Source organism: Nematolebias whitei, chromosome 1 (assembly GCF_014905685.2).
Source record: "Nematolebias whitei isolate Nwh7 chromosome 1, NemWhi1, whole genome shotgun sequence".
NCBI classification, from domain to species: Eukaryota; Metazoa; Chordata; class Actinopteri; order Cyprinodontiformes; family Rivulidae; genus Nematolebias; species Nematolebias whitei.
The window spans coordinates 14,889,350-14,911,153 of NC_056498.1; the positions used below are offsets into that span (position 1 = coordinate 14,889,350).

The following is a 21,804-nucleotide window of genomic DNA, read 5'->3' on the forward strand; positions in this document are numbered from 1 at the left end:
ACCAACACCAGAACATAGGAAGATCTAGGGTGAAAGTGGTCTTCAGTTACGTGTGCACCTGACTGACAACCTCAGCTGGGGCATCGCCACCAGCCTGATCGAGAAAGCTCATCAGAGACTCCCTCAGGCGGCTGAGATGAGCTGGACTGAGAAGCTCAGTCCTCACCTCCTTCTACAGGTGTGCAGTGGAGAGCATCCTGTGCTCCAGCATCAACGTGTGGCATGGAGGCTGCACAGCTGCAGAAAGAAAAGCTTTACAGAGAGTGGTGAAGGCTGCACAGAAGACTGTTGGAGTCAGCCTCCCCACCATCACGGACATGTACACCTCCAGATGCAGGAAGAGAGACACCTGCATCATGAAGGACCCCACTCAGCCAGCACACACACCTTTTGCCCCACTCCCCTCGGGCAGGAGGTTCAGGAGCATTAAGTGTAGAACCACTAGACGGAGGAACAGCTTCTACCTTGAGGCTGTTAGACTCATGAACCTTGAACCAGGATAATCATGTAATGACACAAATTGAAGATTTGACCCTTTATCTGTGCTGCTGATTTCTTGCCCACAAGCTGCTGTATTTATACCCACCTGCTAACAATAGACTCATGTTCAGGCTGCTGTTTAATACACTGGATAATATTGTATCATTACAGCTTAGTGTGTTTTTGAGTGGACTTGTATATCTTAGATCCTTGTATACTGTTTCTTTTTATATATTTTATATTTTTTCATATTTTTGGGTGTAACTGGGACCTTGAGTACACAATTTCGTTCCACCTCATGTACCGCATGTGATGTGAATGACAATAAAGTCACCTTGAACCTTGAAGTTCTCTAGCTCCACAGTGTTTTGACAAAGACGATGATAGCTGTTCATGTGTTGCCACATTGACATAAACTTACCTTCAGCTTGTGCAACTTGTTCATCAGCGCCTCGATTGTGATGAAAATTTCATCCGCATTTTTGATAATGTGCCTCTGTGTCCCTGCCTGCGACAGGCTCGTTTCTTTTCCTTCCTCCAATTGCATAGTCTCTGACTGCCTGAACTCTGGGCAGCCAGCAGGCACTTCCTCCTCTGGTTGTGTCTGCTGTGACATCACTTCCTCCTCAGGCTGAGGGAAGTGGCTGGCGGTGGGTGTGGGAGGGTCGTCAAAGTCGTCTGTGATGCTCTCGCCCTGCTCTGAGGGCATCACCAGGTAGAAAGTGTTTCCTAAAGACGTGATTGGTGAGTTCAGGGGTGAATTTAACCGAGACACTAAGATGACAGATCATAGTTTAATAAATAAGATTGTGCATGTCTGATAAAAACTGCAGCGAGTGACCGATCTGGTCATCATTACCCTGAACTTTGGCCACGCCTCTAGACTCGGAGGAATGATTGGAGAGGAGGCTAACATCATCAGTGATGCCATCAGGGACAGAAGCAGAAGGACCCGCAACCACAGCTACACACAGAGGATAGTGTGTGTGTGAAGAAAAGGTGATTTAATAAAGTGTACAGAGGTGAACAGTTGAAGAATAAAAGCGTGTAGGTGTGTTCATAAAAGCAAGCAAATCAAAGAGAAAGAAAAACATAAATCACAGTGTGCAGAGAAACATGCAAAGAACTACAGACACCCAGATTTTATTTTAATCAGATAAATCAAAGTAAGCGGATGTCCACTGTAATAAGCCAAACATCAGTTTTATGGGATAAAAAGGTTAACCCTGAAACTCAAAAGGTTCAGGCATCAACTCTCCTGACTCTCCTTTACCTTTCCTCACAACCTGAAAACTGGGCTGCCTGGTGTCTGTGGGCGGGGCTTCTTTTGGCTCCGCCTCTTCTGTGCTGAAGTTGAGGACCGTCTCCAAACACTCTGGTTGCTGGCTCTCCATCACCAAACTCCTTCTGTTGGTCATCTCATTGGTGGGCGTGTTGTCTGAATTGTGGCTCCACCCGTCCTCGTCTAGATCTTGCAATATGAGCTGCCGCAGGGTTTCGACTGCAAAAACGTTTTGATGTTTTAATTATGGAATTCAAAGACGTGCAGACATCGCTTGGACTTTGTATCTCAAAAAGGTGTTTCGACGGGTTCTGATTTCCACTCACTGTCTTGCAATGCAGCTTGTGCCACGCTGCCCTCCTCTGCTTCATGGCTGTTAGTGGCTACGGACAGGTCTGCGGGTGTGTTGTCGTCGATGGAGGACTGAGTCTCCATGGAATCTGACGGCTCCACCATAGAGTTGACTGGCAAATTAAATGTAATTTAAAAACATTTTAGCCTCTGCAGACAGCTCATCAGATGTTATCCATACTTGTGGTTATGATATAAATAGGCCTGTCACAATAACAGCTGGACAACTGTCTCAGAAATTATTGCGATAAACGATAATATTGTTTGACGTTTGACAATAATTAGTAATTATTGTCAAACATAAGAAGAAATGTTGGTTAATTTGTTTTGAGTGTAGTACCTTTTTGTGACCACTGGATGGCAGTATAAGACTGTTTGAACCGAAGGATGGATAGTGAGGGAGCAAGCAGCGTGTCTATTTAAGAAAAATGGGAGGGAGGCCCCTTGGCGTGACATGGGCTGTCTCTTCTTACTTTCTTCAGTTTTCAAAATGGTGGATGCTCAGTGTGATTTGAGCTCTTTAGCAAAGCATTTGTCACACAAAGCTTTTAATTAAAAAAAAATCAGTAAACAAGTTCGCCCTCTTTTTGCAAAGAAAAAACTTTTTACATGAAGGCACAGGTTTCAATCATGAATTATGGAGCTTCGACAAGACAAAGGTTTTTATCCCCCCCGAGGTCGGCCTGTTAGCTTAGCTTCTCAGCTTTGCTATTTTGAACAATGTAAAAACTCTATTTTGGACGGTTAAAACAGAATTTAAAGAGAAAAGAGTAAGGGAGGGGTCAGTGAAGAACACCGGAGTTAAGTCTTTTGTCATCCAGCGTCTTCAGTAAAAAGAGAGAGACACGAAGAAACGATAAAGCCGATAAATGAAAATGAAGTTGATAATTTTCATTTATCCTGCGATTAATTGATTTATTGTTTATCGCGACAGGCCTAGAAATAAACGGTACTCCCTATGTTCTGTGTAAGGTTTACAACTTCCAGATCTAATGTTTCTGTCACGTCTCATGTAAAGGACAATCCTCAGTTGAACGACCACCTCTATAAAAGCAGGAATTAGGGCAGTTTGCTGCTCTGGAGCATACAGGTGTGTGTTAACACAACACCAAGTTGGAAAGACATTAGCAATGGGCTTAGAGAAGCAACGGTTGCAGTTCATCAACGTGGGATGGGTTATAGGTCATTTCACATTGCCGACTGGTCAAAAACAAAAACAGTTGTCAACAAATTTGAGTGTTTATTGATCTTCGTAAACAAAGTTAAAAATAAACCAGAAAGTTCCTGGAGAAACTCTGAAGGCGACTGCCAAGTTTCAGCCATTTTCAAATTTTTATTTGACAATGCTATGTGTTGGGGTTCGCTCTCAGCTACCACTATATCAAACTGCAGCTCAATATGGGAAAAAAAATTAACGAGTTACAGTATTTTTTTCTTTTAAGCTATGGTGGTCATCTTGGATTTTTGATTTGGATTCAATATGTGATGGGGAATGTTCTCATCTATCACCTCACCAAATTTCAGCTCCATATATGTAAAAACAGCAGAGTCAAATCCATTTAAATGTAGCTTTGGTGGCCATCTTGGGAGCTTTTATTAGAATTACTGGTAAGTATTTATTGTGTATGGCTCTCAGCTACCACCACACCAAATTTCAGCTTAATATTTCTAGAAATGGCGTCTTTGTTTGCAAATTACGTCACCATGGTAACTCGAAACACCAATATAGTAACAGCACACATCAGGGTGCCGAGCCGGTCGTTTTGATATCATATTTGTGGGGGTACATGTTGCGGTTTGGACCGCATTAAAGTTCATAGAAGAGGAAGAGACTTTTCAGGTGGCTGCCAGTGGTTCCCTGGTGACCCCAGTCACCGAGGGATTTAAATAGTGAATGTTTAGGATGTTTTCCTGACTGATGTGTTGTTTTTGTTTTCTTTACTGGAAGTGAACAGGGAATGCAAATAAAACTTAAAATATTTTGTGCAAGAATATTCAAGTGGTTAGGAGTAACTGTGTATAAGGATAGTTTTTTTTAATTGTCTGAGGTGGCTCTGAGTGACAGATCCTGGTGAGTGGAGGGAACAATTTTATCCACCACCAGGTGCAGAGGTAGTGGCAGGGGGTGGCTTAAGGTGGCCTTGGCCAATATAAATTAATCTTTGGCCACCTCAATCGTTTGAAGAAACTATACTTTTAAGCAATATAAAAACTAGTGAGCATAATTTCCTAAAACAACTGGGCTGGCTGGTTTACATACATATGGTGGCTATCTTGGAATTTGACGTGGCAACCCAATATTTGATAAGGACCTAGACGTAGCCACTGGATTCCCCACTTCGCTCCATGATAGGGGACAAAATGTGTGACATAAAACTCCTTTGCTAAACTACGAATTCAAAGCATGGACTGTTTGTCCATAGTGCTTTTACATCTGTTAGTTTTGGTTTAATAAAGAGATCCAGTGTAATATGTCACATTTATCTGAGGTTGTATTCATTTAATTTTAAGACCTTGTGAAAATCAAATGACTTTGTTTTAACCTAATACAGTTGACTAACTTTTACCCAAGCTGCAGAGTGTAATGATTACCTTCAGTGGCATCACTGCTGTTTGGAACAGGACTGCACAGACTGGAAGAACTGGAGGAAGCATACATTCATCCTTTAAATTAATGTCTTCACAGACGTTTGTCTCATTGGGTATTAAAGATGTGACGTATACTCACGGTAAATGAAACGACCTGTGGTTGATGTGTGACGAACCTCCAGCAGCAGAGATGGCCTTTTCAAGTAAATCCTTCCAGCTGTGGAACAAGAATGATGTTAGTCAACCATGTAACCATAAATTTAAGACCAAAAGAGGGTTCTGAAGTTTTAAAAAAGAGCCTGAATGTAGAGTGTAACAATAAGAAGTGAAAGGAAAGAGCGTACGTGTTTTTCTCTGATGAAGACCCTGCCACCAGCTCATAGATCTGACTCTCTGTGGTGCTGATAATGTACAGAGCTTTGTTATCTGAAGAAAAAAAAAAACGATGTGGATATTTGATCAAAAGTTTTAAAAATTATCTAAACTTTGCTTTATCTTCTGAAAACAACACGTTCCCTTGTAAAGTACCTGTAGCTACAGGTCGGACGAGCAGAGAGTTCAGCTTGACCAGAGGGCTGAAGGAGGTCTTGCTGTCCCCGCCACCCACTCCTCCCCCTCCTCCCAACCAGCGGGATGGATATCGCAGCTGCAGTCGATCGTCGGGGCTTTTCTGGAAAAGGACTAGGTAATCTGACACCAGCAGGGCTTGAATCTCTAAAAAAAGAAGGTCATGATTACTGAGTGTGACTGTAAGCTCATCGTTCTGTGCGAACCGCTGCAAGACGGACCTATCTGCTTATCTTTGCTGATCTTCCACATGAGAGGACCTTCATGGATCATCCTCTTAGTGGTGAGGTCCAGACTCTGAGAAAAAAGACGAACAAAACAAGTTCAGACTTCTTTGTGAACCTCTGTGAAAACAGCTAAAACAAAGTGAACTCTTGTGTCACCTTGAACTGAGGAGCAGCATCCAGCCTGCGCTGGTACTGAACGAGGCGCTGACGGTGTTCTGTTCTCCTAACGTCCTCGTTCACAGCCTGCAGTATCGCCCGGCAACAAGCCTGCGCGTGCTGAAGTGAGGGGAGGTCCGATGACTCAGCTGCAAGAAAAACAGGAATAAAGTCCCTCACCTGAACAAATAATTATGATCGGTAGATCACGGACGTCATGATCTACAGGGCATATTGCTGCTGGATATTGCTCCTCACCCTCGGTGTGTTTGATGATTTGGTCCAGCAGCAGAGGGTACTTGGTGAGCCTCTGCATCTCCGACACCAGCAAGTCTTTGAGCTGCAGCCGCCGACACTGAGGACTTGTCTCACACTCCTGAACAAGAGAAGCAGCAAAGAAAGGAAGTAAAACCAGTGACTGTTTACTAAGACAGACAAACACTATCATTTTATATTTTCTACTAAGCATCCATTCATCCATCCAGCCACCATCTTCTGCTTGTTCCAATGTCGGGTCGTGGGGGCAGCAGGTTGAGCAGCGAGATCCAGACATCTCTTTCCACAGCCACCTCTTCCATCTCTTCTGGGAAGACTCCAAGATGTTCCCAGGCCAACCAAGAGACATAGTCTCTCCAGAGTGTGCTGGGTCTGCCCCGGGGTCTCCTCTCAGTCGGACATGCCTGAACCACCTCAACTGGCTCCTCTCGATATGGAGGAGCAGTAGCTCTACTCAGAGTCTCTCCCAGATAAATTAACTTCTCACCCTTAAGGGAGAGTCCAGCTACCCTGCAGAAGAAACTCATTTCAACTGTCTGTATCCATGATCTAATTCTTTCAGTCACTACCCAGAGTTCATGACCATAGGTGAGAGTAGGAATGTAGACCGACCGATAAACGGAGAGCTTTGCCTTACAGCTCAGCTCCCTCTTCACCACAACGGACCGACACAGAGTCCACACTACTGCAGACACTGCACCAATCCAACTGTTAATCTCACGCTCCATTCTTCCCTCACTCGTCAACAAAACCTCAAGATACTTGAACTCCTCCACTTGAGGCAGAACCTCACCCTCAACCTGAAGAGAGCAGTCCACCCTTTTCTGGTTGCAAACCATGGCCTCAGATTTGGAGGTACTGATTCTCACCCCAGCTGCTTCACACTCAGCTGCGAACTGCTCCAGTGAGAGCTGAAGATCAGGACATGATGATGTCAACAGGACCACATCATCTGCAAAGAGCAGAGATGGAATCCTGAGGCCACCGAACCAGACTGCACTGGTGAGTTTCTCAGTGCACCCCCTGGCTGCACTGAGAAATTCTGTCAAAAAAAGTTATGAACAGAATCGGTGACAACGGGCAGCCCTGGAAAAGTCCAACTCCCACCCTGAAGGAGTACAACTTACCGGTACTGCCAGCAATGCAAACCAAAACTTTCACTTGCAAACTCTTGCACTGCTTGTATAGGGACTAAACAGCCCGTAGCAATAATAATTAGGGATGGATGCCAAAGTGTCCCTGGGCAAGACACTGAACCCCTCATTGCCTCTGATGTGTGTCCCATCAGTGGATGAATGTGATAAAGCACTGATTAATCTTTGTACAGATCTAGTAGAGTGCTGTATGAATGGGTAAATGAGGACACAGAGTGTGTTGTAAAGAGCTTTGAGTATCTTGATATGATCGAAAAGCACTATATAAGTGCAGTCCATTTACCATTTCATAATTCTAGCAATAATTAAGCAATATTAAAATGAGTCATTCTTTGACATTTGAGTTTACCTATAAGTCAAGGACGAGATAACTATTGCTTATAGTGATAATTAATATCACAGCTGGAGCAGCAAGAAATATACAACGTAAAGACAAACTTTCATGAGAAAAAAATACTTTTTTTTTCTTCCAGTTTTGTGGTTTTACATTACGTTCTAAATTTATTCAAACCTAACCTCAAGTGGACAAAAAAACACAACACATCCCATCATGTCATTATTTCTTAGTCTCCTGAGGACACTTTAACTTCATGACATTTGTTCTTTAGGGGGAAAATAAATAAATAAAATCAACCTACATAACGGCGTCATGGAAAAAAAGGGATTCCCAAAACAACCAGGCGTAGAGTTCATCATGTACAAAGCTTTGGAGAACAGCCAGCAATCACAGAAGATTTACAAGTGCAACTTCTCAATGCTTTCACCTGTCTGAGGCTCTGACCCCAGCTGCAGTCAGAAGCAGGGGGGGATCTGTAGGGCCAAAGACTCTCGAAGAAACATGCCAACACATAGATGGTGTTTGAATGAAAGTATAGTAATCAGATCAATCAGATATTGGCAGGGACCAATGCAGACATGTTCCTGTTTTTAGTTTTATACATTTGCCTTAGAATCTAGCTGTTTTTTGTTACTTTTCTTTTTTAGCCATCCTATTCGTAAAAAAAAAAAAAATCTGTATGCCTTTTTATAACTGTCTATTGTTGTCATCATTCTTTGTTGAAATCAGGTCTCTCTTGGAAATGAGTCCTCGAGGCTCAATGGGATTAACCTGTCTAAATAAAGGTTGAATGAATGAATGAATATTGAGGATAATAAAAACTCTTTACTGACCTGTCACATGAAGACTGACTATTACACAGAGTAAGGATGATGGAACATTTTAACATCATTCACAATAACAGTAAGATCAGTAAAAATTATGGAGCATGGTGAGTGCAAATAATACACATTCTCTTGACAATGACTTAACATATTATTTTTGAATATCTTTATCTACAATAAACTAGTCAGTCTTTTCATGTTATCCCCTCTCCACCTCCGTGCCTGACAGCTGGTACTGATGTACCGTGTCTTGTTTAGGTTGTAAAACCTGGTAAATATAGAATTCTTTTTATTATGTCCTCAAATGGAAAACCATTAAACTGAAGGACGATGGACTTTCTTTTCCCCCATGGCTGTAAATAACTGCAGAAATGAGCGTGCCAACACGTAGATGGTGTTTGAATGAAAGTATAGTAAGCATGAACAGGGTCTGTGTGTACCTGGATAATTTGGGTGAAGCGGGGGTCTTTCCGTTTTTTGTTCTTGATGAGCTCCAGCGCCTGAGACTGCTGGCAGCACAGCAGCGACGACTGTTCCTGAAACTCGTTTCCCGCCACACCTTCGAACTAAAAATACAACCACTGTTACAAAACGAAACAGATCCAACACTTTTCACCAGAGAAATGGAGACGAGCGTCTCACCCTGGCCACCATGACATCGCCGATGTCTTGGACGACAGGAGTCTCTCTGCGCTTCTTCATGTCCTCACACAGACTCGCTGTGGGGAAGTAACACAGAAGCAACATTAGAAAAATAAAAACATCAAATGTTCAAGTGTTTTGTCTGTTGACAACACAGAGAAACTGTGATATTCTACATCTAAAGATTAAAAATGAGACCCATAGTTTAACCGTGTCTGATTATTTACTTCAATTATTAATTTTATTAACCAAGCAGTTTAAATACACACAATTTACAAAGTACACAGATACACAAATAGAAAAAAACACAGCGACAAATTTTAGACTGTCGTAATCAATTACATTTTTGTAGAATAATAATTGTAGAAATTATTAAAGCCCGACCGATATATTGATAGGGCTGATAATTTAGGCCGACATAGGTGTTTGGGAACCTATCAATATCTGTGATAATTGTCCCATTATTCGCCAATATACTGCAGTGTTTCCCCTCGCTAACTTGCCATGGCGGGGTGTTTATCTTATCCATGAATTTTGTTGATAGGTTTTGGTGACGTGGGGCGGGGGGGTAGACATGTCTGTGCACAGCTTGTACCAACAGTTTTTGAGCGGGGGCGGGGGGGAGTGCTTTTAGCTTTTTAGCTAGAGCATTTGTATTGCCGCTGGTAGCTTAGCGTGACACACTTAAGTTGTGTGTTGTTTGTACAGACAGTTTTTGAGTGTGTGTGGGGGTTCAGCTTGAGAGAAGAGGCAATGTGAGCACTACCTTTAGCTTTTTAGCTAGAGAGCCTGTACTTCGCGCAGCTAGCTTAGTCCTATGTCGGTGCCGGCTGGGGGGGGGGGGGGGGGGTGTCAAGTTCAGTTTGGTAGGCGGGGTGCTCAGTTCTGTTGATGGGGTGCGGAACCCCGCTTATCTTAAAATGCTGGAAATGGCCATAATTTTAAAACCTATCCAGCAGAGGGCGCATAAAGTCTACTTTCAAGTCATGGTCGTTCACTTAAGTTTCACTTTCAGCACAGACAAAGCAGGGAACAATACTGTGCAGCGTATTTTGCTGAACAGAACATGGTAAGTTTATTTTAACTGATGTGTAAATTTAAAAAATCAACAATAATAAATTATCTTCAATCCTTCAACCCTCTTGTCTTTAGCTACATTCCTCTCAAGTTAGCAAGCTAACGTTTAGATAACTTAGCATAGGCTATTGCCTTGTACAACTTTATCCAGAACAATAAATTTAATGTAGAGGTAAAATATATCAGTGTTAGTAACGTTATCTTTGTCGTCCTCAATGAAATGTTTGTCTGAAACCTTTACTTCTCTAAAAAGAAAAAAAAAACCTCAGCTGCCATCAGTACTAACTAGACCTTCACCATATGTTTAAATATGTTTGAACAATGAACAGGGAAGGGCATTTCTTTGTTTAATTTCTATTTTTGTAACACACTTGATAACTTTATGGTGAATAGTGGCGGATAGAAAATGTGAACACATGTTAGGAAGAGTGGCAGTGCATCACTTGTAAACCTGCTGTGGGACTACGTATAGCATGGCTCTGATTAGCTTAGCTTCATGGTTGCTAAAAGCTGCGCTAAATAATCAAACCACGCTCCACTCACTGTTTACTTTGATTCTTGAGGTGGACAAAGCTCAAAAATTGTCAGTCATTACATCAGTTATCAGCATTCATCTTCACCTCCCGATATCGGCGATAGCCAAAATTTTCATATCGGTCGGGCTCTTGAAATGATAACAACAGATAATTTAACTGATAATGACAATATTCAGATAATGTAAAAAAACAACACTCACACACCCACTGCTGCTCAGTGCATCACTTTCTCAAACATGTCTGAATAAAACTGTGAGAATCGCCGATTTCAGCAGCATCTCAATGATCGAGGCTGTTACTTCCAAAGATAAATCAAGTCTTTATCCTTTGGACTAATCGTGTGCTTCAAAGACAAATTTCTTTACTGGACTGAAACTTTCCAGACATCCTAGTGAGTGTGTGACTCGTATATCCACCTTCAGACATGACTGACCGTGGAGTTCGTAGACCTGGGGCAGGTTGGGGAAGATGCAGGCCAGCTCCTCAGAGTTCAGCACCAACCTCAACTTCTGGAAGAAAACTTTGTCCAGGACCCTCAGGGTTCGCAGGTGGGACACCTCTGTGGTGAAGAGCTCTGAAGGAGACAGGACAAACATGTAAGAACACAACAGTGAAATGTGTTACAGGAGATGGAGAAACAGTGTTGCAGTCCTACAACATACCGTATATGACAGCCTGCCGGTCCACCTCCTTCGGGCTGAGCGCTGCGAGCAGATGAGGAGGAACCGTTTCCTGCCAGTGCTGACCATCACACACATCGTCCTCCAGAGCTGCTGCATCAGGCAGCAGGGCCAGAGGCGAGTCTACACTCCTGCCAGTTCAGAAAAATAACAAAGAAGCTGGAGCAGATTTAGCATGAAACACACAGAACAGGTTTTAGCTCGTTTTACTCTAATGTAGCCGAAATGTACAGAAGAAGGTGCAAGAGTCATCAAACGTGAGATTTAAAACTAAAAGCTGCTGATTTTTTCTTTCTTTTCTTTATTTTTATTCAAATAATTCATTCTCTTGTTTCCTCTCATGTAATCCTTTCAGTTCTGCCCATCCTTCACTGCTCGCCTGCGGGGACGACGTGGTGACTCACCTGCGTCTAGACCGAGGGGTGTATGGGGGTGTAGGGTTCTCAAGAGACCTGAGTGTGAGAGAGTGGAAAGAGAGGCGGCATGAGGACAAAACCTACACTGTCCTGAGTAACGTAAGGGGAGTAAAGCTTATGTGTGGTGAGTGCTGAGGCTTCTGCCTGTCTGCTGATCTTTCTCCAGCTGTTAACAGAATCGGTGGATCTTTACCGAGCGGAGCTGCTGGACGCAGACGACGAGGCGCTGTGCTGCAGAGGTCGAAGGCCCTGTTGGTCCTGCTCTTCTCCACAGTCCTCCATGTCCACGTCGCTTCGAGAACGGGGCACGGAGTCTCCTCCTGAGCCAGTGCCCCGCCGCCGGCCCTCCCCATGAGCCTTCAGAGACTCGCTGCGTGCCAGACGCACAGAGACCATCGGACTAGGGGGGAGGGAAACACCCCGATCAGGTTGTGCCCATGGAGAACTTGATAACTGGAGCACATGTGAAGCTGACTCACCTGTCCATGCCGTCTTTGCCTTCTTCTCCCAGGCTGCTGGACGACAGCCTCTGGGGGTCCGCAGCATCCCCCCCCTCCTCTCCTGGAGTGTCTGAGTGATTCTCAAACTGCTGAATGATGTTCTTCACACTGCCCGGACGCACTGCACACACGTTGAAGTTTAGCACAACCAGAAAAAACGGCTCAAAAACCAGTGAATCAGCAGGAAGGAGACGAGTTGGAGCTCAAACAACCAAAATAAACGACCGTAATTTCTGGTCTATAAGCCGCTACTGTTTTCACACACTTTGAACCTGTGGCAAATTTATGGATTTTTTTTTTTTTTTTTTGACGGGCTAATGAGCTTCATGCCGCCAAAAACATTTAGCCTCATCACACTCAGGCGCTAACATAGCTGCCCAATATGTCTCTGTTGGGGGGCGGGTCCTCCTGGCTCAATAAGACTACCTGTATAGAGTAAAAAAAAATAAAAAAAAGACCAATAACATTACCAAACAGGTCACAGTGGACCAATGAAACAGGGAGTAGGGGAGAGAATGGTGAGGGGGGTGGTTCCCCTGCATGCACAAAGAAACTTTTGCTCTGTGAGCACAAGCTTGCAGCAGGAGGAATACGAAGATAGCGATCAGTGACTTCCTGGTCGGCTTATGTATTGTTTTCGACAAAGACAAGAGCCTGAGGACGTGTGTGATGACGTTTTTCTGAGGTTGTTCAGTTCTGACACTGAAAACGACGACTTTAGTTGTTTTAGTGCGCAGGAGGAAGATGAACATAGCGACTTTTCCTGGTAAGCCACTGTATTTATACATTTTTAACCAGGCATGTTAAAGGCATTGCAGGGCACTCGTCTCCTCCGTGATTTTTGGCGGGATGGGAGGGCGGGACACACACGTCTGAGCTGCGTGATGTTTGTACCGACAGCTTTCAAGTGGGGTTGGGGGGAGGTGGTTTCAGCTGCCTCTGTGCGCAGTTAGGTTTGGTAGGCAGGGCGCTCGGTTCTGTCGACAGAGTGGGGCACCCTGCTTGTATAATGGTAGGGGAAACACTGGTATGCATTTGTGTATGTTATTAGTTTGTATTTAATTAAAAGTAAAAAAAAAAAAGATAAATCTTTGCGTAAACATCTCATGTTACAACGTGGACACCCGTGGCTTATGCATGTACGAATTTTTATTTATTTGTTTGTTTTTATTTAGTGTGCACGGCTTATATTCAGGTGAGCTCTATAGACCGGCAATTACGGTAATGGATGTTTGTTAAAAGACAAAATTGAAATAAATAAGAAATTAATAAAGACAAATGAAAATGTACCTTCTGAGGGAGACAATGGGACGTGGAATGCTACAAAAACCAAAATAAACCCAAGAGAAATAATTAAACCAGGAGTGACGAGACAATGATACAAATCAATGAAAGAACCTTGAAATGAATGAAACGGTAAGAAAATTAATCAACGTGACTCGATGCATACAGTCGTGTTTGTTCAGGCTCTCATTTGTATTTTCAACACCGATAAGGTCTAATATTTCTAACAAGTGATTTGTGTGAGTGGATCTTTACTGGACTGAGACATGTTCCGGGGTTTTCCGATGTACTTCAGGATGGGGTTCCTTTTTTTATCCTCTCCATCTTTTTTGTCCTTCGTGCTGGTCAGCTGCAGAAAATGACAAAACCAAAACATCATGTCCAACAATCCTGAATCTGAATCCTCTTTTTTTATGAATTTTGTCTTCTTTTTTTTAATGTATTTACTTAAATGTACCAGATTACATTACTTGGTTAACAGAAATGTTAAAATGACAAAAAGCTCTAAAGCTCTTTTGAGGTGAAAAATTAAAACTACTGAAAAGTTTTTAAACTGACGTTACCCGGAGATGTAAACAAAACATCACAGACATTATTAGAAATAGTGCACATGTGAAGAAAAAATAACTTGAACTTATTTTAAGTTAATTTATTTACAGTCTACTGAAATGTTCACATTAAACTTTCCTCGCAGGTACTTTGTTAAATTGCATTAATATTTATCAAAGTTCATGCTCAATAGTCCAGGTAAAAAAATCCACCAAAGTTCAGTCAAGTCATCTGGACGATTTCTTTTTTTTTTTGTTGTTGTTGTTGAGACGTTTCGTCTTTCATCCAATGGACTTCATCAGTCCGAGGAGCCACAAACAAACTCAGTCTCACAAGCAGCACAATCACATAGTGGGATGAAGGATGAAATGTCTTTAAAAAAAACAACAACAAATAAACTAACATCCAGATGACCTGACTGAACTTTGTTGCATTAGTATTTACTTTTTGTGTGTGTGTGTGTGTGTGTGTGTGTATGTGTGTGGTGGATTTGCAGCTCCTGTAAGTCAAATCTCTGGTTTATCTGCATGAATGAACAAGTTTTATTGTTTCCTCAGCATCAGAAAATGCCTGAAAGCCTCACATTCAATACAGAAAACTTTTACAAAGGATGCTGTGAACAGATGCATAACTCTTCCAACATCACTCTGCATCCACCTGCAGCTGATAGAAGTTAAACCAACAGCTATGGGTGAGCATTATGTTGTTTTACTGCCATTGATTTTTATTGTTAAGCACTTTGGTAGCAGTTGCTGTTTTTAAGCGTGCTTTATAAATAAATTAGACTTGACTTGGTGACTATCATCAGCTGTGAGTCTGGACTGGTCCAGGTCTGCCCTCAGTCATTCCACCAGCTGTGAGTCATGACTGTGACAGCCTGAAGACCTTTCACTGTTAAACTGTTCCCTGTAGTTCACTGATTTATACAACTTACATGTTCAAAAAGTTACCTTCAATTCATCAACTAGCTGAAGTCATAATTATTCAACCAGCTAAAAAGTCTTGTAATCATTGGAAGTCATTAATTATTGATTGATTCGGGTCTACTTTAAATTATCACTAGTTAAGACACAATATATTTCCCTTTCTATCATTTGTTGTGCATGACTGTTGTTTGAAAATAACATTAATTATATGAAGTTATTGTAAACAAATCAATAATAATTTGTGACAAAGATCCTGTTGGGTTTACTGTTAAACAGTTGTTTTGTCGGCTGCGAGGTGTAGCTCGTTTTAGACGCCGTCTTAGTGTCTCCATGATGTAACAAACTTAACCAATGGGTATAAAGGGCAGAGCGCCCTCTAGTGATATTATTTAACTCGATGGCAGGACTACCTAACCAATCGGCCTTAATCTGTAAAACTTGGTCCCCACCTCTCCTCCACTCGTACGCCGAGCACTGGCTCCCCACAGGGCTGTGTGCTGAGCCCCCTGCTGTACTGTCTCTACACCCATGACTGCAGCCCGGCCCACAACAACAACCTCATCGTCAAGTTTGCTGATGACACCACAGTGGTCGGACTAATCTCTAAGGGAGATGAGACATTTTACAGACAGGAGGTCCTGGAGCTAGCAACCTGGTGCTCAGAGAAAAATCTGACTCTGAATATCAAAAAAAAAACCAAGGAGGTGATTATTGATTTCAGGAAGCACAGCACCATCCTAGCCCCCCCTTCACATCAATGGCGAGTGCATGGAGAGGGTTCATACTTTCAGATTTCTTGGTGTCCATATCTTAAGAAGCACAACCTGAACACCAAATTGCTGCTGACCTTGTACCGCTCGTCCATCGAGAGCCTGCTGACATACTGCATCTCAGTATGGTACGGCAGCTGCACCCTGGCTGACAGGGAGAGGCTTCAGAGAGTAGTCAAGACAGCACAAAATATAATTGGCTGCCCTCTCCCCTCCCTGATGGACATTTACACATCACGCTGCCTCAACAGAGCAGAAAACATAATCATGGACTGTTCACGCCCGGGTTTTGAACTGTTTGACTTGTTACCTTCAGAGAAACGCTACAGGTGCATCAGAACAAGAACAAACAGATTCAAGAACAGTTTTTTCCCGAAAGCCATCACCACACTGAACTCACACATGCACTGATTTAATAATATAACCTCCCAAACACCTGGACTTCTACTGTGCAATACTACTGACATTTCATACCCTCAGTCACCTTAACTACCTCACTAATATCCATAATATGCAATATAATTGTGAAATACTTGTATTTTTACTTTCATTATTATATCTATATTGCGTTACATTTTTTTATATTTTAGTGTGTGTTTTCTTAAGGCGTGTTTTTGCACTGAAAAAAGGAGTGGCTCTTAATTTCATTGTACTGCATATAATGACAATAAAGGCATTCTGATTCTGACTAGTCAACTAAACTGCTCAGGGGGCCACAGTTACTGAAAGCCAAGAGGTCAGGGGCCGGACATCCAGCAGTTATTGTTATGAAGTTTGTTTTATAGTTTAAAATCTAGTTTTATTTAAAAATGAATCCATTGGTGTGCTGAACTGAGCTCACCTGTGGGCCTGATTTGGCCCCTGGGCCACCAGTTGAATAGCCCTGCTCTATGGTTTAACTCAAAGTTCGGCGTAGAAAGAGGGGAGTCTTCCAACTCCCATTCACTTTTTAAAACAACCTTCTCACAAGAAAAGAAATTAAAACAACAATTCTTGTTAGTTGTATTTTTCTTTTTAGCTGCTCTCTTCTTCAAGGGTCGCCATTGTGAGGAAACTCGGCAGGAAAGATTCAGCAAGTGTTTTACACTGTGCGCCGTTTACGATGCGACCCGAGGTGGAACCTGCAGCCTCAGGTTCAGACTATGGCACAGACCGCTGAGCTACAATGCAGCCCTGTTAGTTAAGAGGTTGTCAGGCAGCAGGTCGTGTCTAATCCATGCAGCATGAACTGTAAACAGGGACACACAGCTTGACTCCAAACGTTAGAAAAATTTGGTTAAGAAACTGGTTTTAACAAACCACTGTTTCATTTGAAATTTGATTTGGACTAAACTTTATGCAAAATAAAATGCATATCTTTCACTGTGAAAATCTTAGCTAGGTGAGTGCGTGCTTATTAAAACCGAAACAATGAATGTACAAACAGCAGAGGGCGTTTGAACATGCCGCCCTGCTGCTGCAGGTCAAAACAGACACGTCTTCAGGCTCCTCCTGTGACTCATCTCAACTAGACATTCTTGTTTTGCTTCGGGGCTACGGAGATTTAGATCGTATCTTTTACTACACCTGTCTGTTATAGCTGTTCCAAAAAAAAAAAAAAAAAGAGGGAGGGAAGATTCGTAAGTAAGTTGGAAAAAAAATGACAGAAAATGAATGTGAAGCGCTGAGTCTGTAGTTCTTCATGATAATGGGCTCTTTGCTCCTCCACTTCAGAGACAGAGGTAAATCAAATTCATGGAAAAAACAGGCAATAATGGTTTGTATTGTGTGAAATGGCCCTCACGGGGCACCACAGTTCTTGTGGTTAACTTGTTTCAAACTCAAAACGTTTCTGAGTTGTCATGAATTTCCTCTGTAATAAATCTGTTGTTGAACGCTCCGGCCAGGTGGCAGCACAGACCATGCATCATCAGCTCACCTCTTTATATAACTAACATGTTGTGTAAAATTGTAGATTGCAGATATTTATGATAAATAGTCCTGTCGTAAAAAAACAATAAATCAATTAATCGCATGATAAATTAAAATTATCGACCTCATTTTCATTTATTGGCTTTATCGTTTCTTCGTGTCTCTCTCTTTCTACTGAAGACACTGGACGACAAAAAGCTCAACTCCGGTGCTCTTCACTGACCCCTCCCTTTCTCTTTAAAATCTGTTTTAACATCCAAAATCACATTTTTGGATTGTTAAAAGCGGCTAAGCTGAGAAGCTAAGCTAACAGGTTGACCTCGGGAAAAAAACGTTTGCTTGACAATAATGACTAATTATTGTAAAATTTCAAACAATATTATCGTTTATCCCAATAATTTGAGACAATTAATCGCCCAGCCAAATTTGTTATCGTGACAAGTCTAATGATTTGAACACTCACAAAGAGAACACTGTGAGAGTTTCACAGAGAGAAAAAAAACAACAGGGAAACAACTTTACACATCTTGTGTGTACAAATATTCATCTTTTAGAGTTTATATTGTTTAATTCAAGAACTAAGGCAGAAGGAAAAACAGCTAATGAAACTGAGACAGACATACAAACGAGCTGTAACAAATAAACATTTCTTTCACACCAGCTTACATTTCCACATGTCGACCATTTCGGCTCTGTGTTCTCTGCAGCCATGTTCTCACTTCCTTGTTTTCTAGCTGCTTTAAATAGAGTTTGTTAAAGACCCAGTTTGTTTCTGCTCCAGACGTTTTCATGTTTTTTCTTGAGCACACCATCTTTGGAGCACCGACAGGATAGAAAGCATTAATAATGGTTCCATGTGTTACTCTAATGCAGTGGTTCCCAACCGTGGTCCTTGAGGAACACCATTCTGCATGTTTTAGTCGTTTCCCTACTTTGACACACCTGATTTGAATAAATGGATGATTAACAGGCTTTGGCAGAACTTAAATAATAAAACCACTGAAGCAGGTGTGTTGGAGCAGGGAAATAACTAAACCATGCAGGATGGCGTTCCTCAGGGACCATGGTTGGGAACCACTGACATTAGCCCAATGAGCGAGTCCGGCTGAGCGGTTTATAAAACTGCTCATTTCATTTTTGCTGAAAACAACTAACTATTGAATGCCACCAAGATTCAAATTTAATGCTTTTTAATGCCCTGCAGAAACCCTGTTTCTATTTTGATTAATTTCCTTCATGTTAATTAATTTAGTAAAATTGTGTAAAAACAAATGTGACTTTTTCTTTAAACCCACAGCAGTTTCCTTTCCTACCTTTTTTGATTTTAGGAAAGCGAGCCACTTCTCCTTCTCTACGCTGAGACTAGGAAACACCTTGGAATCTCTCAGCTTGATGCCCGAGTGACGCAGGTACAGCAACACTGCTGACGCCAGAGGAGAACTGGGTGGAGACCACGAGAACCAGACACAATAAGGTAAAGAAGAAGAAAAGGTATAAACTAGACGTTACATTAAATTTCACTGCAGTAACAATGTGCAGACTTTACCTTCGGTCCTCTTCATGGTTTGATCTAAAACAAACAGAGAGAAAGTTTCTGACTCTTTTGGCAACAAACCAGTTTATTCAGTGTAGTTCGTTAAAAGTTTAATCCACCAGTGGAGGAAACAGAAAGTAGTCTGAGTCATGTGATTGCCTGGTTGGACTTCACAACCTTTGTTATGATCGCTTCAGTGAACTCCTTTGTAAAAACGGGTTTATTGCATAGTAAAAAGTTGGACATTGTTGTTATGGAAACCAGCACAGCTCATAATGCATGTGTTCAGTTTGTGTGTTTAAATAATTCACAGGACGTCTCAGTCCAGGACTGAGACGTTCTGGCTGCCTCGGTCCATTCAGAAGACACACAGAGGCTGCGATGGGGGGTTGGAGTCAGCCCATCTCTGATGCACCTCTGTGCTGCAGAGCGAGGTAGTCACAGGGCTGTGCTGGCCGATGTGTGATAAATAAATAAATAAATAAAGACTGGTGGAGCTGCGACTCAGTTATGTGATGAACTGATGACAATAGTTGTAACTGCCCACTTGTGGAATTAAACAAACAGATTTATTATAAGGGAACACTGATTATGACACGCAGCAACTTTGTAGTTAGATTAAAAAAGGACAGTGAATGACATGAGGGAAATGTCCGACACACACTGAATGCATCACGCTCTGCTTCAGCCCAGCAAAGCTCTGCTCCACGTCTCTTCTGGTTCTGCTGGAAGCTCCCATCTGAGCAGGACGTGACCACTTCAACTGTGATTTATGAAAGGCTAGAGGAAGCTTAAAGACGAACTGGTCTGTGCAGCCATTTTGCTGAACTGTCTTCTGATCATGTCTTTAAACTAAACAGTGAGCGGGAAGATTTAATGTAAACCTACAAAATAACTTTGTCTTTAAAATATTAATACTCAGATTAACTAAGAAAGACAACAGTTCTCTATGAACCTGAAGCTTCTGCAGCTTTAGAGTTTGAAAGCAGACAAGTTTCTGAGTGGACTCACAGGATCTCCCAGAGTGCAGTGACCTGTCTGTCCACGACTTGTTTCTCCTTCAGCGGGTCTCCATCCAGGAGATGCAGGTCGCCTTCCCCGAACAGAGAGCCCAGGCCCATCATCTGTTTGTTCCTGCCAGGGCACACGAACCACAGATGAACTGGTTACTACCAGCTTCTGGAAATCCAAGCTGAGGCCCTGTCATCTCTCATATTAAGATTTTTTTTAATTTTTTCTTATTCTCAGACACAAAATCAGAGAAGGGAGAAAAAAGCCTCACCTTTCACGTACAGTTATACATAAACTAGACAAAGAAAAACTTTATACATATACGCACAATAACATCAACAGAAATAATAATAACTACATAGATTTTGGAACAATTTTTATTCTGTGCACACTCGTCAGGAGTCATCTAGAGTTTTCTCGTCGTAACAAGATCCCTTTATGATCACCCCTCATCACACCTTTTAAAAAGGATAGAAGTGATACTCTCGCCCTGAACACACTGGGTTTTCAAACAGCTCAGGGCAGATCACATTATTTTCCATCTGATTAGCTTTTGTTTCATCACTGCGGGATTTACAAATGTAAATAAAAATGTTATAAATCAAAACAAAAAGCTGCAGGACATTACTTTTTGTCACAATTCTTAATGACATCAAGACGCTCATGGTGGTTTCAGTCAGGTTTCTAAAGCCTGATTTTAGTTTTATTTTTTAAATAAAATATTCTCTCAGAGAATGGTAAGTTTTAATTCACTTCATTCTTGGAGCAGCAGGAGTTAGCCGTCAGCACATCAGTCCTGTTCCTGTCAGAATTTACCTTTGTTTGTCCAAACAGAGGAAGAGCTGTCTACAAAAGGTTAGACAGTAATTGTTCAAAGCCTTTTCACAAAGACCCACTTCTTAATACGAAGCATTTTAACAGTTTAAGAAAGTAACTTTATCTGCTGATACAGATTTCCTTGTTCTGATCTAACGTGCGTAACGTTGTGTTTCCATTAAGTTGATGGCATACGGGTAGGTTTTGTCATTGGATGTCAACAACAGTACCATAATTTGCATTAACAGCTGGTGCCAGTTTTATCTGTGTGTGTGTGTGAGGTCGGGTAGAGAAAGCCCAGTAGTGATAAACATGTTTCTGCTGTTCAACGTTTTCTAGTCTCCTTCGTGCTAAATGTGAAATTTGGTCTCTGGTTTCATTTTAAAACCAACAAAAACAAAATTCAAAAACAAAAAAAGAAATACATTACATACATTTTGAAAATATATGAAGCACACACCTCACACTGTGAACTTTTGAATCCACTTATTTACATTTAAAATAGTTAATTTTTGCGGGGGAGGAGGGTGTTTGGTTGTCAAAGGTTTTGAGTAACTGTTTAAAAACTAAACTAATTCAGCAGCTTTGTTTTTTCTCTTTTTAGCCACAAACAGCTGTCTTCCACAGCTGTCTGGTTAGCTCCATGAACGAACCATCTATCGTAAATGTACCTGTAGTCCTGAATAAGCTCCTGGATGTCCGGCAGCACCTGCTGCTGCAGCTCAGACAGAGGTCCTCTGATGTCCTCCTGCGCATGAAGACGACTTTCTGAAAGCCACGAAAAACACATCACAGAAAAAATACTTCAATATAAACTAATATATATATATAGCCACAAACAGCTGTCTTCCACAGCTGTCTGGTTAATATCTATATATATATATATATATATATATATATATATATATA

The 21,804-nt window shown here is 41.8% G+C and overlaps 1 protein-coding gene across 1 annotated transcript in view; it reads right to left on the reverse strand.

Moving 5' to 3' along the window:
* The window catches only part of arhgef11 (Rho guanine nucleotide exchange factor (GEF) 11), a 48,645-nt gene that overhangs the window by 3,101 nt on the left and 23,740 nt on the right, over positions 1 to 21,804 (reverse strand). Inside the window, exons 17-40 of the mRNA XM_037675299.1 lie at positions 21,567 to 21,663; positions 20,080 to 20,202; positions 19,081 to 19,104; positions 18,848 to 18,974; positions 13,634 to 13,727; positions 13,385 to 13,414; positions 12,074 to 12,215; positions 11,788 to 11,994; positions 11,583 to 11,630; positions 11,161 to 11,309; positions 10,932 to 11,072; positions 8,886 to 8,962; positions 8,684 to 8,809; positions 5,911 to 6,028; positions 5,653 to 5,801; positions 5,491 to 5,566; positions 5,231 to 5,416; positions 5,047 to 5,128; positions 4,842 to 4,919; positions 4,706 to 4,755; positions 2,089 to 2,226; positions 1,754 to 1,981; positions 1,340 to 1,444; positions 902 to 1,209 (exon numbers count right to left, since the gene is read on the reverse strand). Of these exons, the coding sequence (XP_037531227.1) occupies positions 902 to 1,209; positions 1,340 to 1,444; positions 1,754 to 1,981; positions 2,089 to 2,226; positions 4,706 to 4,755; positions 4,842 to 4,919; positions 5,047 to 5,128; positions 5,231 to 5,416; positions 5,491 to 5,566; positions 5,653 to 5,801; positions 5,911 to 6,028; positions 8,684 to 8,809; positions 8,886 to 8,962; positions 10,932 to 11,072; positions 11,161 to 11,309; positions 11,583 to 11,630; positions 11,788 to 11,994; positions 12,074 to 12,215; positions 13,385 to 13,414; positions 13,634 to 13,727; positions 18,848 to 18,974; positions 19,081 to 19,104; positions 20,080 to 20,202; positions 21,567 to 21,663 (2,903 nt within the window). The remainder of the gene's footprint in view (positions 1 to 901; positions 1,210 to 1,339; positions 1,445 to 1,753; positions 1,982 to 2,088; positions 2,227 to 4,705; positions 4,756 to 4,841; positions 4,920 to 5,046; positions 5,129 to 5,230; positions 5,417 to 5,490; positions 5,567 to 5,652; positions 5,802 to 5,910; positions 6,029 to 8,683; positions 8,810 to 8,885; positions 8,963 to 10,931; positions 11,073 to 11,160; positions 11,310 to 11,582; positions 11,631 to 11,787; positions 11,995 to 12,073; positions 12,216 to 13,384; positions 13,415 to 13,633; positions 13,728 to 18,847; positions 18,975 to 19,080; positions 19,105 to 20,079; positions 20,203 to 21,566; positions 21,664 to 21,804) is intronic.